The sequence below is a fragment of the Oncorhynchus tshawytscha genome, linkage group LG09 (assembly GCF_018296145.1).
Source record: "Oncorhynchus tshawytscha isolate Ot180627B linkage group LG09, Otsh_v2.0, whole genome shotgun sequence".
NCBI classification, from domain to species: domain Eukaryota; kingdom Metazoa; phylum Chordata; class Actinopteri; order Salmoniformes; family Salmonidae; genus Oncorhynchus; species Oncorhynchus tshawytscha.
The window spans coordinates 19,606,168-19,617,357 of NC_056437.1; the positions used below are offsets into that span (position 1 = coordinate 19,606,168).

The 11,190-nt window shown below is 44.5% G+C and overlaps 2 protein-coding genes across 2 annotated transcripts in view; both read right to left on the reverse strand.

Annotated features, from left to right (window-relative positions):
- The window catches only part of LOC112257522 (malignant fibrous histiocytoma-amplified sequence 1 homolog), a 37,613-nt gene extending 30,401 nt beyond the window's left edge, over nucleotides 1–7,212 (reverse strand). Inside the window, exon 1 of the mRNA XM_024431153.2 lies at nucleotides 3,840–7,212. Coding sequence (XP_024286921.1) covers nucleotides 3,840–6,774 — 2,935 coding nt within the window. The 5' untranslated portion in view covers nucleotides 6,775–7,212. The remainder of the gene's footprint in view (nucleotides 1–3,839) is intronic.
- A 1,089-nt stretch (nucleotides 7,213–8,301) lies between these two features.
- LOC112257523 (3'-5' exoribonuclease 1) lies at nucleotides 8,302–11,190 on the reverse strand. The gene is made up of 7 exons (XM_024431156.2): nucleotides 10,957–11,190; nucleotides 10,643–10,821; nucleotides 10,066–10,288; nucleotides 9,818–9,901; nucleotides 9,587–9,696; nucleotides 9,359–9,473; nucleotides 8,302–9,250 (listed from the first exon to the last, which is right to left on the reverse strand). The coding sequence occupies exons 1-7, from the start codon at nucleotides 11,041–11,043 to the stop codon at nucleotides 9,008–9,010; spliced, it is 1,041 nt and encodes a 346-aa protein (XP_024286924.1). The 5' UTR covers nucleotides 11,044–11,190; the 3' UTR covers nucleotides 8,302–9,007.

Genomic DNA, 11,190 nt, shown 5'->3' on the forward strand with positions numbered 1-11,190 from the left:
ACAGATAAAAAGCTGTGCAGCTAAACAGAGGACAAATAGGTTGTGGAAAAGGTAGTCAATTTAAATGTCTTTACGGGGACAAAGCAGGGGCAAAGGGACACACATCACATTCTAAAGGAACTGAAATCATCAGACAGCATGCATGAGAGAAATCTAACAGCAACCATTGAGTTGCTCCAATTAACAGGGCACAGTCCGTGGCGATAGACAGGTGCAGCTGAGAGCCAGACACCTGCAAAAGTAAGTACTTGAGTCACTGTTTGCTTCTGCTTAACCTGGTCTTGACACACACACACCATGGGACCAGTGGTGGGGGTGGGGCATTCCAAGTGCTTCAGGGAGCTGCCAAACAGACGAGCACATCCTGTTGCAACGCAAATCTAGGATAAATCCCTCATTAAACTCTCTAGGATAACACTCAAGGGAGGATGTTACCACCATAGAATTAGGAATTAGAATACTACAATGGACATCTTTATGGTTACCACCTATACCAGGGCTTAGGACCTCAATGAAAACAAACTCCCTCATAAAACCAAGGGAGAATCAGTGAGGGATCTTCATTTAAGATACATTGATGAATCTTATGGCAACATTCTAAATGAATGCCAACATCGTAAGGATTGAACACAATCTATACCCTTTTTCCAATTTACAATCAATTCACGTCATATATTTGAAGCTCTGTCCACCCTTCCAGTTGTTCAAGTTCAGATATTGGCCAGGCTAATTATGAAGCTTACAGTTGGTGAGGGTCGGGAGTAGGCTACAGTGCTAAAGATCCATTCCTTGAATTCCAATCACTAACCTGTAACACATTACACCCCCCACTCCATCAACAAAACATTCACCTCCCTTTGTTCCTTCTCCCACCCCATTCACTGGGTCAAAGTCTCCCAAGTATCCAGATTGACAGTTGACAGAGTTTCTAAGTAAATTATGATGATAAACTAAGAAGGCCTTGGTGTGGATGGAAGTGGGCACAGAGAGAATGTAGAGGAAGTTGCAGTTGTACTGTAGAATAATAAACATTCAACTTTATGAGAGATCAGATGCCATAACATTGCTGCCTCGCAAAAATGTGTTGCCGACAAAGTAGAGGAAATGCTTTGACCCTTCCAAATAATGGCAGGGTTGTTTTTCTCTGGTCCAGACACTAAGGAAACAGTTTTCTTTTCAGCTCAAGCCAAACTATCAGCGTATGATAGCACATCCAGCCTTACTTCATTAGCCAAGCAGAAAGACTAGATTGTGGTGAAGTAACTAACTCCTATCTAGCAGAAATTCCAACGATTCATGCCATGAAATGTGGTACATTTACATGAGCAAAGCCATCACACCATCTATTTACTACACAGTTAAAATTAAAATCAAGTGTTTAGTACACCAAAACAGTTCACAATCATCTTGCTAAACCTCTGTCTACTCTGAGTATATAAAATATTTGGAACACCTTCCTAATATTGAATTGTCCACGCCTTTTGACTCTACAAGGTACCGAAAACGTTCCACAGGGATGCTGGTCCATGTTGACTCCAATGCTTCCCACAGTTGTGTCAAGTTGGCTGGATGCCCTTTGGGTGGTGGAACATTCTTGATACACACAGGACACTGTTGAGTGTGAAAAACCCAGCAGTGTTGCAGTTCTTGACACAAACCAGCACCTATGTTACAGGCCTTGGTTTTTCCATTTTATACTTGCAGGTTGGAAGTTAGCACGTCAGGTGCACTGATTGGTGTCACCTCGTTAGTCAGTCTATAGTTCACCTGTGCTGGTCGGTCATCTCGTTAGAGGGAAGGTGTTTCACCTGTGCTGGTCCAGGTGCAATTTAAGAGTGGCTGGCCCAGTGCTACAGTTGTCTTGAGAGACTGAGGGTTAAAACCTTTAGTTGGCTTTCCCTATTCTTATTGCTAGACAAACAATCATTTATCTTCCTGTCTTTAAGTTTGGTGTGGGGTTTTTATTTTGCTCTTCTTGGGCAAATTTAGTGGGTGCTCATGGTAGGTGTCTTTTAGGTTCCAGATGTTGTTGCTAGTCAACTTTCAGTGGACACCCCCATGAGTATATTTCAGAACCCCTTTTAAAACCCCACCTGTTTGGTTGTTGGTCAGTGACTCTTAGTTAATTACCTCTTCTGTTTGAGTGACATTTTTGGTTTACTTGCTGGGGAATGTAACATCAAAGGCACAATTTTTTTGTCTTGCCCCTTCACCCTCTGAATGGCACACATACATAAACTGTCTCAATTGTCTTAAAAATCCATCTTTAACTTGTCTCCTCTCCTTCATCTACACCGATTGAAGTGGATTTAACAAGTGACATCAAGGGATCATAGCTTTCACCTGGATTCACCTGGTCAGTCTGTCATGGAATGAGCAGGTGCTCTTAATGTTTTGTATACTCAGTATATGTTATGACTTGTGAAATGTGGCAAACTACAAGGGCATACAAGCACAATGTGTTGTATGTATTTTCCTCCCATGTCTCCTCTTCTAGTTAGACTAGATGTCATATATGGTATCTGCCAGAGAACTGCCTAACTTTGATCTACCAGCCAGTTTATGTGCCTAGCTAAGCTCCAGTGTATTAGTATAGTAGGGGCTGGTCTGTGTCCCGGCTCCCAAACCAGTCAGACTGACAGTTGCTCCGGAAGCCCAGGCATGCCAGTGGAAGAGCCCTGAAAAAGCACTGCCTCGTGTCTAATGATTCAAAGCAGCAACGGCGCAGACGTGAACTAATCCACAAAGACCGCCAAAGCGCTCCCTGGACCAGCGAGGTGGATGAGGGGAGCGGAGCCTGAAAACGAGAGTATGTGGGGAGCTGACACAGGGAAAATGAGGAAGAAATAAGACGAAGGCCAGGGAATAGGGTGGATACAGCTACCCATCCAGCTGGCAGAAACCCAGCTGTCATTCTTGTGCCTGCTCAATTCAGGGCCACACCTAAATTACGAGATCTCAACAATCCTGGTTGGCGCATAGCTCCAGCACTAGACTGCTTCAGCACAAGATACAAACAAGATCTGCAGCATGAAAAGGCCTATTTAAAATGGAAAGACATTTTAGAAAGATTATCTCAGAGTCAGGCAGACTTTCTGTCATAACATAGGGGGAGGAAAAGGAGTAGGTACTCTATTCACACTGAGGAGGTAATATGATGATATCAGAGCAAAATTCTCATAATAGTAATGAGACAATGTACACAATGTTCCCACTGACAGCACAAATAGGGAAATCTTTACTGATTTTGCCATATGTGCGTACACACACCTACGAATGGCAGGATGGCATCATTTATATCATAACAAAGAGCAGACTATGGGCTTGCTCATGCTGTATGATCTATTGTACTCTAGTCACATTATAAGAAAATAAAGGCAGTTGCATTGCCATGGCAACTCTCAGTCTACACAGCCATGTCAGAACTTGTCCATCTCCGCAGGAGGCCCAGAACAGACAGCTACGAGGCCAATTTCTGTCTCTGAGGTGGGGCTTGGAACCCACCTCACCTTGTTTAGCCTCCATCCCCACTGACTGATAGAACTTCAACCTAAAGAGTAATCTTCTCACCCACAGCAATAACCCCTATTTCTATTGAATATAGAACAAGGGCAGTGCATGAATGTGCATTATGGTTTTCTCTTTCTCAATCAAAGCTCGAGAGATTGTTTTTAGACATTTATAATAGGAAGAAACGTTATTAGCATTTAATTATTCCCTTTCATCCAATAAAATGTATCAGATGTCCCTTCCATGAGATATTTCCATAATGCCATGATTCTAAACCCCTGGTAACTGAGGGGTGGGGGGGTCAGAAAGAGAAGGGACAGCATATTTACCCGGAAAGGTGTGTGGTTTGGGTGACCCTCTCTTGAGGCACTTGGAACACAGTACATGAACAGTGTAGTAGAGCCCGGGCCACTCCTGCAGAAGGACATTCAGCTCCTCAACCAGTGGGATTATCGCTTGCCAAGCAGTCCAGATATTTGGCAGGGAGGCATGGCTGGCTATGGACAGTGACTCGGCCTGCAGCCTGCCCCGAGCCGGCTGGTAACTGACCACCACAGGCACTTTACCGCGATAGGCAAAGATCTGGTGCCTCCCGTCTGACTGCTGAACCACATGGCTGTTGATCTGCACACTGTAGCGTGCAAACAGTCCAGGAGGGAAGAGAAAGGGGAAGCTGTATTCAATCTGCAGCTGCTCCACAGAGAAGAACTGACTAGCAGCCACTGAGCTGCCGTTCACCCAGGCCTCGGCATGGGGCTCCTCATTGCTGACATAGCTGGGGAACTTGTACCAGACGGTGGCCCCGTTCAGAGGCTTGCTGCGCGGCTTGTTAATGCAGTAGCAGACCCCCATCTTCTCTAGCAGCTCCATGATGAGGTGGAGGTCCTGCTGGGTTTGGATGAGAGGTCTCAGGAGCAGCCGGATGATGTTAGAAGGCAGGAGGCCGTGGCTGAGGAAGCCCTCCACTTGGTGCTGTAGATGGGTAGCCCTGAGGTTCTCTTCCTTCTCCCCATCTATAACTACACTGGTCCTCCTCTTGTCCCCCTTCTCACTGTCCGACAGTAGTCTCTCCAGCAGCGTGGACTCATCCCTCTGGAAGAAGACGTTGAGGATGGCAATGAAGCGTGGCAGGTTGTGAAAGACATACTCCTTTAGTGTCCGGCTGTCCTCGAAGTAGAGTAGCTTCCCACTCTCGTGTAGGTAGGACAGGGCACTCTGCAGGCGGTCCTCCGTGAGCCCAGCCTGGAGGCCCAAACGGGCCGAGTCCCACCATGAGAGCCACAGGTCCTGGGGCTTAAAGTGCAGCTCCTCCAGCATCTGCCAGGACTTGGGCAGCACGCGGTGGAGGTTGGGGAATATGTCGCGATGGTCAGCCACTGACATGAGCTTCTCCCTCAGCCTCTGGATGTTCCTCTGGCTCTCCGTGCAGCTGACACACAGGACAGGGGACAGGATCTGTAGCCTGTGGTTCAGCATGTACTGCAGCTGGGCTTTCTTCCGTCTCAGGTTCTTGTCTGTGACGCCGTAGAAGAGGATGTGAGGGCTGGAGGTGCGGACGTTGTAGCCATGCTCCAGGGCCTGGTCCACCTGGTGGGCAAGGCTCCGCAGGCAATGGGTGTCCCACTTCTCCTGCAGGGAAATCTGTCTGTGGATATCAAGGTTCTTCCCCTCCACCTCCATGTCTCCACACAGGTCTGTGTGCGTGCCCACCATGCAGACCACAGCGTGGGGCACTTTGGCATTGAGGAGATGGAGGAAGTAGCCCACGTGGGGGTAAAAGTTCTTGGGTGAGTATGTTTTTAGATTCACAACGAGGATGTACAGAGCACCAGGTGAGAGAAAAAAAGGTTTGATGAGGTCATAGTTTGGCTTCCCTGACAGGTCATACACTAAAAATGTAAGACTGCGATCGGCGTCCGCTACCCAGTTAGTCACATCAACCCCTTTGTTTCCCTGAGCAGAGTTGGCATCCTGCTGCTCACTCACAACACTCTGCCTGAGCTGTGTTTTCCCAGCGTTTTTCATTCCCATCAGGACCAGTTTTAACCTGGGTTTCACAGCCAGCTGGGAATGTGCGAGTTCCTTTTGATAAGCACCGATGTAGGGGATCCCCTTCATACAGACCTCATAGGGAGGCTGGATGAGGGGGTTATCCTTCACTTTCCAAATGTTTACCTTGGAAAGTTTTCCAAAGTTATCTGGAAGAATGGCTATTTGGTTACCCTGTAAAACAAGCTCCTCCAATCTATTTAGCTCCACAATGGAGTCGGGCAGATAAGTAATGTTATTATTGTCTAACCAGAGGTTTGCCAGCCTACGCAGCTGGCCTATCTCCTCTGGAACAAAAGACAGTTTATTTCTACTCAGGTAAAGCTCTTCTAGTCCTGTGATGTTTAGGATAACCTGGGGAAACTCCTCTAGCTCATTAGAGGATAGATTGACCATTTTAAGTCTCTGCAGGTTTCCAAAGGAATGAGGCAGAGCTGTGAGGTTGTTACTGTCCAGCATCAGGCTCTCTAGGTTGTGCAGGTGACAGAACGTGTCTGGTAACGTGGAGATGTGAATGCTGCTGAGCCACAGGTTCTTGATGGACTGCAGCTTAGTGACGTCCTCTGGTAGACACGCAAACGTATTCCCAGAGCAGTCGAGCTCCTCCATGTCACTGAGGGCAAGAATCTCTGGGGGAAACTGGTTCAGCTTGTTGTGATCAGCATCCAGAGAACGGAGCCTCTTGAGCTGTGAGAAGGACCTGGGGAAATCACATATGTCATTGAAGCTTATGTCCAGCTCCTCTAAACAATGCAGTGCCCCAATCTGTGATGGCAGGTACTGGATGTTGTTGTGACTGATGCAGAGCTTTTTCAGCCCCTTCAGCAGGCCTATGTCCTCAGAGAAGTGGCCCAAGCAGTTGTGGCTCATGTCCAGTTCCACAAGAGGACCCAGTTCAAACACCACAAAAGGAACTGTGACAAATTTGTTCCTGCGGAGGACAAGGCTACGCAGGTTTGTGAGGGTTGCCCCCAATCCTTCTGGTAGCTCGTGCAGCGAGTTATTGCCCAGATTGAGTACCTCTATATCGCTTATATTTTCAGGTAGAATTATCTTCTCCCTGTTTTGGGAGCAGAGTGTGAGCTGTCGCTGGTTGCTTCGCAGCTTCCTAGAACGGAGAGCAGCATCTCTCCACAATTTAGCCGTTTTGAGATTGTTATCCTTGTCCCCCATGGTTTTGCAGACGGACACCTTGTTTTCATTGGGAGGAATCATCAATTATCCTGGCAATATGGTGGTCTAGGTGCCCTTGTGTCATCGATTAGTGTTCTTATCATGAACAATCCAAACAACAGAGAAAACGACAGTAATTCCATTTCGAGCAAGAACAAGAAAACATCATGCTTTTCAATCGAATCAATACTGGACTTGGCCAGCAGTGCTTCACGCATCTTTATCTACGGCCGCGGACCGCACAATGAACAGGGAAACCTACCGCAATTTCAAATCCATTTTAGAACACAGGCGGTTGGGCTGGCCTCGCCAGCACATTCTCTAGTATCGTGGCATCCAATCGCGTCCTATTATCAAAAAAATAGCATGAAATCAAACAGCGGCCAATGTCTCATCCCTGTGCCTCGCTCATCTCTCTGCCTGTGATCTCTCGCAAACTAGTCCTTACTGCTCAAGGGGGAGTGAAACAGCAGCAACGCCTAGATTAACACTGCGTCAGATTTTTTGCCTACTTGGTTTAGTTCTCGATTGACAGCCCATGATGACAATGTTTTGTTATTGCTAGGCAAGAACATTTATAAGATTAAATAAAGGAATATGTCTTTTATCTAGAGCAAGAGGTGTTTTCCTTTTTATTTAGATCACTTTTTTACATCTATTTTCCACACCCATTGAGTTGAGAAAGTTACATGTATTATTCTATATTAAACTAATTTTTCCATAATAATTCTGGTCAGATTGGATATCAAATTATTTTATAAGAAAAAGACAAGAGTATAAAGAACGTAGTTTCTGCAATACTATTTCGATCGAACACCAGATATGTTATTGCGGAAGATAAAAAAATCTCTCTTGCGAAAAGGTTATTTTCAGTAGCAGACATTGAAATTGACATGGTGCAAACATGACTCACTGGGACAAATACAAAACACGTACCACTTTCTCTTGATGGGAAACAGTGCGTGTTCTTTCGGCGCGTTATCTGCTTTGTCTCCATCTAATGGCTATGACGCGACTGCACCGGGTTTAGCAAAACCATTACGTCACCATATTGTATAGAATGTTGAAATGTATTTTATTTAACTAGAAATCCTAGATTTACCGCTTATGGTAGAAATTTGATTAGTCCTTTTTGTTATGTACAAAACCAATTCTCTTGAACCTGATGCAATGAAGCACAGACATGTTAGAAATGTTAGGGGTTGTACCAATTGTACATTGAAAGATTTAATGCAAATGTTATGCTAGTGTGTATAACAATTGTCGTTATCCATCGATCAATTGGCACTGTATATCGAGTCCAAGTTCAAATCGATTATAAAAAGCAGCACAACACATGTCAAGGACTGTCAAAGGCCTTTAAACTATACTGTGCCCCCAGAAAGTGAAGAAAGCAGGCTAAAAATGATCACCCACTACTAACCAGAACAGGCAATAGTTAAGCAGTATAATAATATACATGTATATAATTACCAGTATCAGGAAATTAATAGAAAAATAGAAGTACATTTTAGTTGCTTAAAAAAATAATAATTGTACTTGGAAGAAATAACAAGGCAGTATAATTACTGGAGTTAATAACAATTTCTTTTATTACTAATAAATATGTAAGACAATAGCTAAATAGTTCAGACATTGTTCGCATGTGAGCTTGTGCAAAAATGTATAATGTAAATCAAAAAGTATATGCATTGCTTACACCAAACTTAAAGCCGACATCCTCAATTGTCTTGAACCAATTTTAAAAGCCTTGTGTGCTCTGTAAAAATAAACTCATGGAAGGCCTCTAACAGACAGTCAAGTAAATTTGGCAGCTTTACACTAGCAGCCCATATGTGTTCTTTTGCCCACTGATCTTTTACCCAATTATGGGCAAGAGATCTGATTGGTCAAACGGTTAATTAGTGGCAAAAGACCAAAAGTGGGTTGCCTGTTTAAACACAGCCTTCGAGAGTTCGCAGACAATATGAAAGACACATTTAAAAATCAGTCTTTAAAGAAAATCCCTAGCATATGTCTTAGTCCTACTGTAGAAATCTACAGAGGATGTCAAAAGGCAGCAGCAAAATTCACATTGTGGTAAGTGGCACTACTAGTCCAATTAAACGACTATCCACACAGTCCCACAATTTGGAGAAAAAAAAAAAAAAGACCCTTCGATTGAGTGGGAAAAGTGCTATGATTTTTTTTAAAGCCATGGGGGTAAAACAGATATGGGATGCCTGCTTGGAGGCCTCAATGCAGGACTCAGAGCCAGGGGATGCAGAGCCGAGGTCTAGTCTCTGCTGCGGGGGGTATGTGGGGGTGGGGCTCCTTCCACAGGGGCAGAGCTGGGCACAGCCCGCAGCTGTCCTTCGTGCATGCGCTCGTTGATGCGCAGTTGGCAGCCGTCTTGCAGCATGCGCATTGCAATGTGGGCGATATTGCGTGAGTCATCCAGGCCAGAGTGAGGGCGGCCCTCGTATTTTAGTCCCAGCTTCTCAAGCATGCAACTCAGCTTGGTCTGGGTGAGAGGGACCTGTGGAAAAGGGAAGATTCTACTCAACATAGTGTATCTAAGGAATGTCTTACATTCTTCTACATTTAGAGATTTCAGCTAATTTCATATCATACAAAAAAAATAAACCTTATAGAAGTTCCCGTATAATTTTTTGATGTTGATCCACTTCTTTGCAAACTGTGGAAATCTGAGACGATTTAAACGGCACTGGGTGTTCATGAACTTGCTCATGTCCCAAGATCTGTGGAAATAACAAAAGCACAGTTATATACTAATGAGAACACTTAATATCTTGCTAGCGTTATCATTAATACACCAAAGCAGTGTTAGTACCCTCTGCCCACACTGACGTACCCGTCTGTAAGAAGAGTGTATTTGTATTTTGTGCCAAGCTCTTTCTCCTGAAGCCAAAGCACAACCCGCTCAAGGACATCAGGGAACGTGTCAGCTTCATCCACCATTTTCTGGCCAAAAAAAAAGCAATTACAAACTCTTATATGAACATTACATTGTGTGAAGTATTTTGAATCATACAATTCAAGTCCTTCAAAATAGTTCAGTCAATGTCTATGCCTGGTGTCTCACCTGTGTTATTCCTGTCAACTTTACACAGAACTCTGACAGCTGTGTGTTGACTTCTGGTCTGACATATTCCTGAAAGGTGTCTTCCTACAAGTAAAACCAGTGTCAATCATGATACCAAAACATTTGTGTATTATTTGCATCAACAACTAAAGTTAAATCAAAAGTCTATACATCTATGACCTGTATGATTGTACACACAAGCCTAACAATGCATTGCTTCTAACAATGTCCCCTCCATTCCCACTCACAATCTCTAAAGTGTGCGTGTTGAGCAGAACCACTGGGAACTCAATGATTTCATGAGTGAAGTCAGCGGGGTTGTCCTGTTCACACGTTGCTTCAAAGTCCACCACGCAGATGTAGTCGTAGTAGGTATCCGTGGCTTCACCCGCTGTTACAGACTGCGTCAGCGACAGCTTCTGTTTCTTGTAGTAGTTCTTCAACCGCTTCTTCAGCACATCCTTCACACCACTACACACACAAATTGGGTTAATTTGACATTCAGTGGAATGGAACTTCAGTGGCATGTCTAGCAGCTCTGGGATTTCCTAACACAGAGATCCTGGGGCATATTCATGAAGCTGGTTCTGTTGCAAAACGTTTCTTAAAAACAGGAGCAAACAGAATGGGGAGGGACCAACCTGAATTTGTCAAATATAAAAAATCTCGATTTAGTTTGGACTAATGATTACGCCCCTGGTCTCCAATGGATTATGATTGTAGCCATCTCCTGCTGAAACACTACACTAATTGCAGTATTGTAAAGTGGTATTTGATTACATACAGCACAATTCCTTAGCAACTGAAACAAGTGTTCCTACATACCTTGTGTCAAGCTTCAATTCTGCCAGTTTGGCACGAAGCTCATCCTTGTTCATGCGGTTGATATGTCCATTTGCAAGAGCAATGTCTTTGTAAACAGGATCACTGAAGTCCTCGTGAGTAGGAGATGCTTGAGGGACGGGTTCACCGATGTTACTACAAACTCTGACTCTGCTGCAAGACTTTGACATATAGGAAGGAATGTACCGTCAATGTTAGTCACATAAGTAGGTACTGTAGCTTCCTAGCTAGTTTAACATATCCCTGGATTCTATTTCTACTCCAATCTTGCAAGCTAGCTAGCAGTATCTACTAACCTTGTCATCTTCCTCCGGTTTAGAGGACAATTTCACATTGCCACCCCTGTCTTGAATATTCTCTTTGTATTCCTCCATTTTTGACATAGGATTGTCTCAATCAATTTGGGAGGGGGGTTAGCTTGCTAGTTGCTAACTAACTGGTAGGGTGTATCTTAACTGTGTTGTTGGCAGCCAATCATCCTGTCCTCTTGACTGTTTCCGCGCTTTCTTCACTCGTCAGTGCTCCACTAC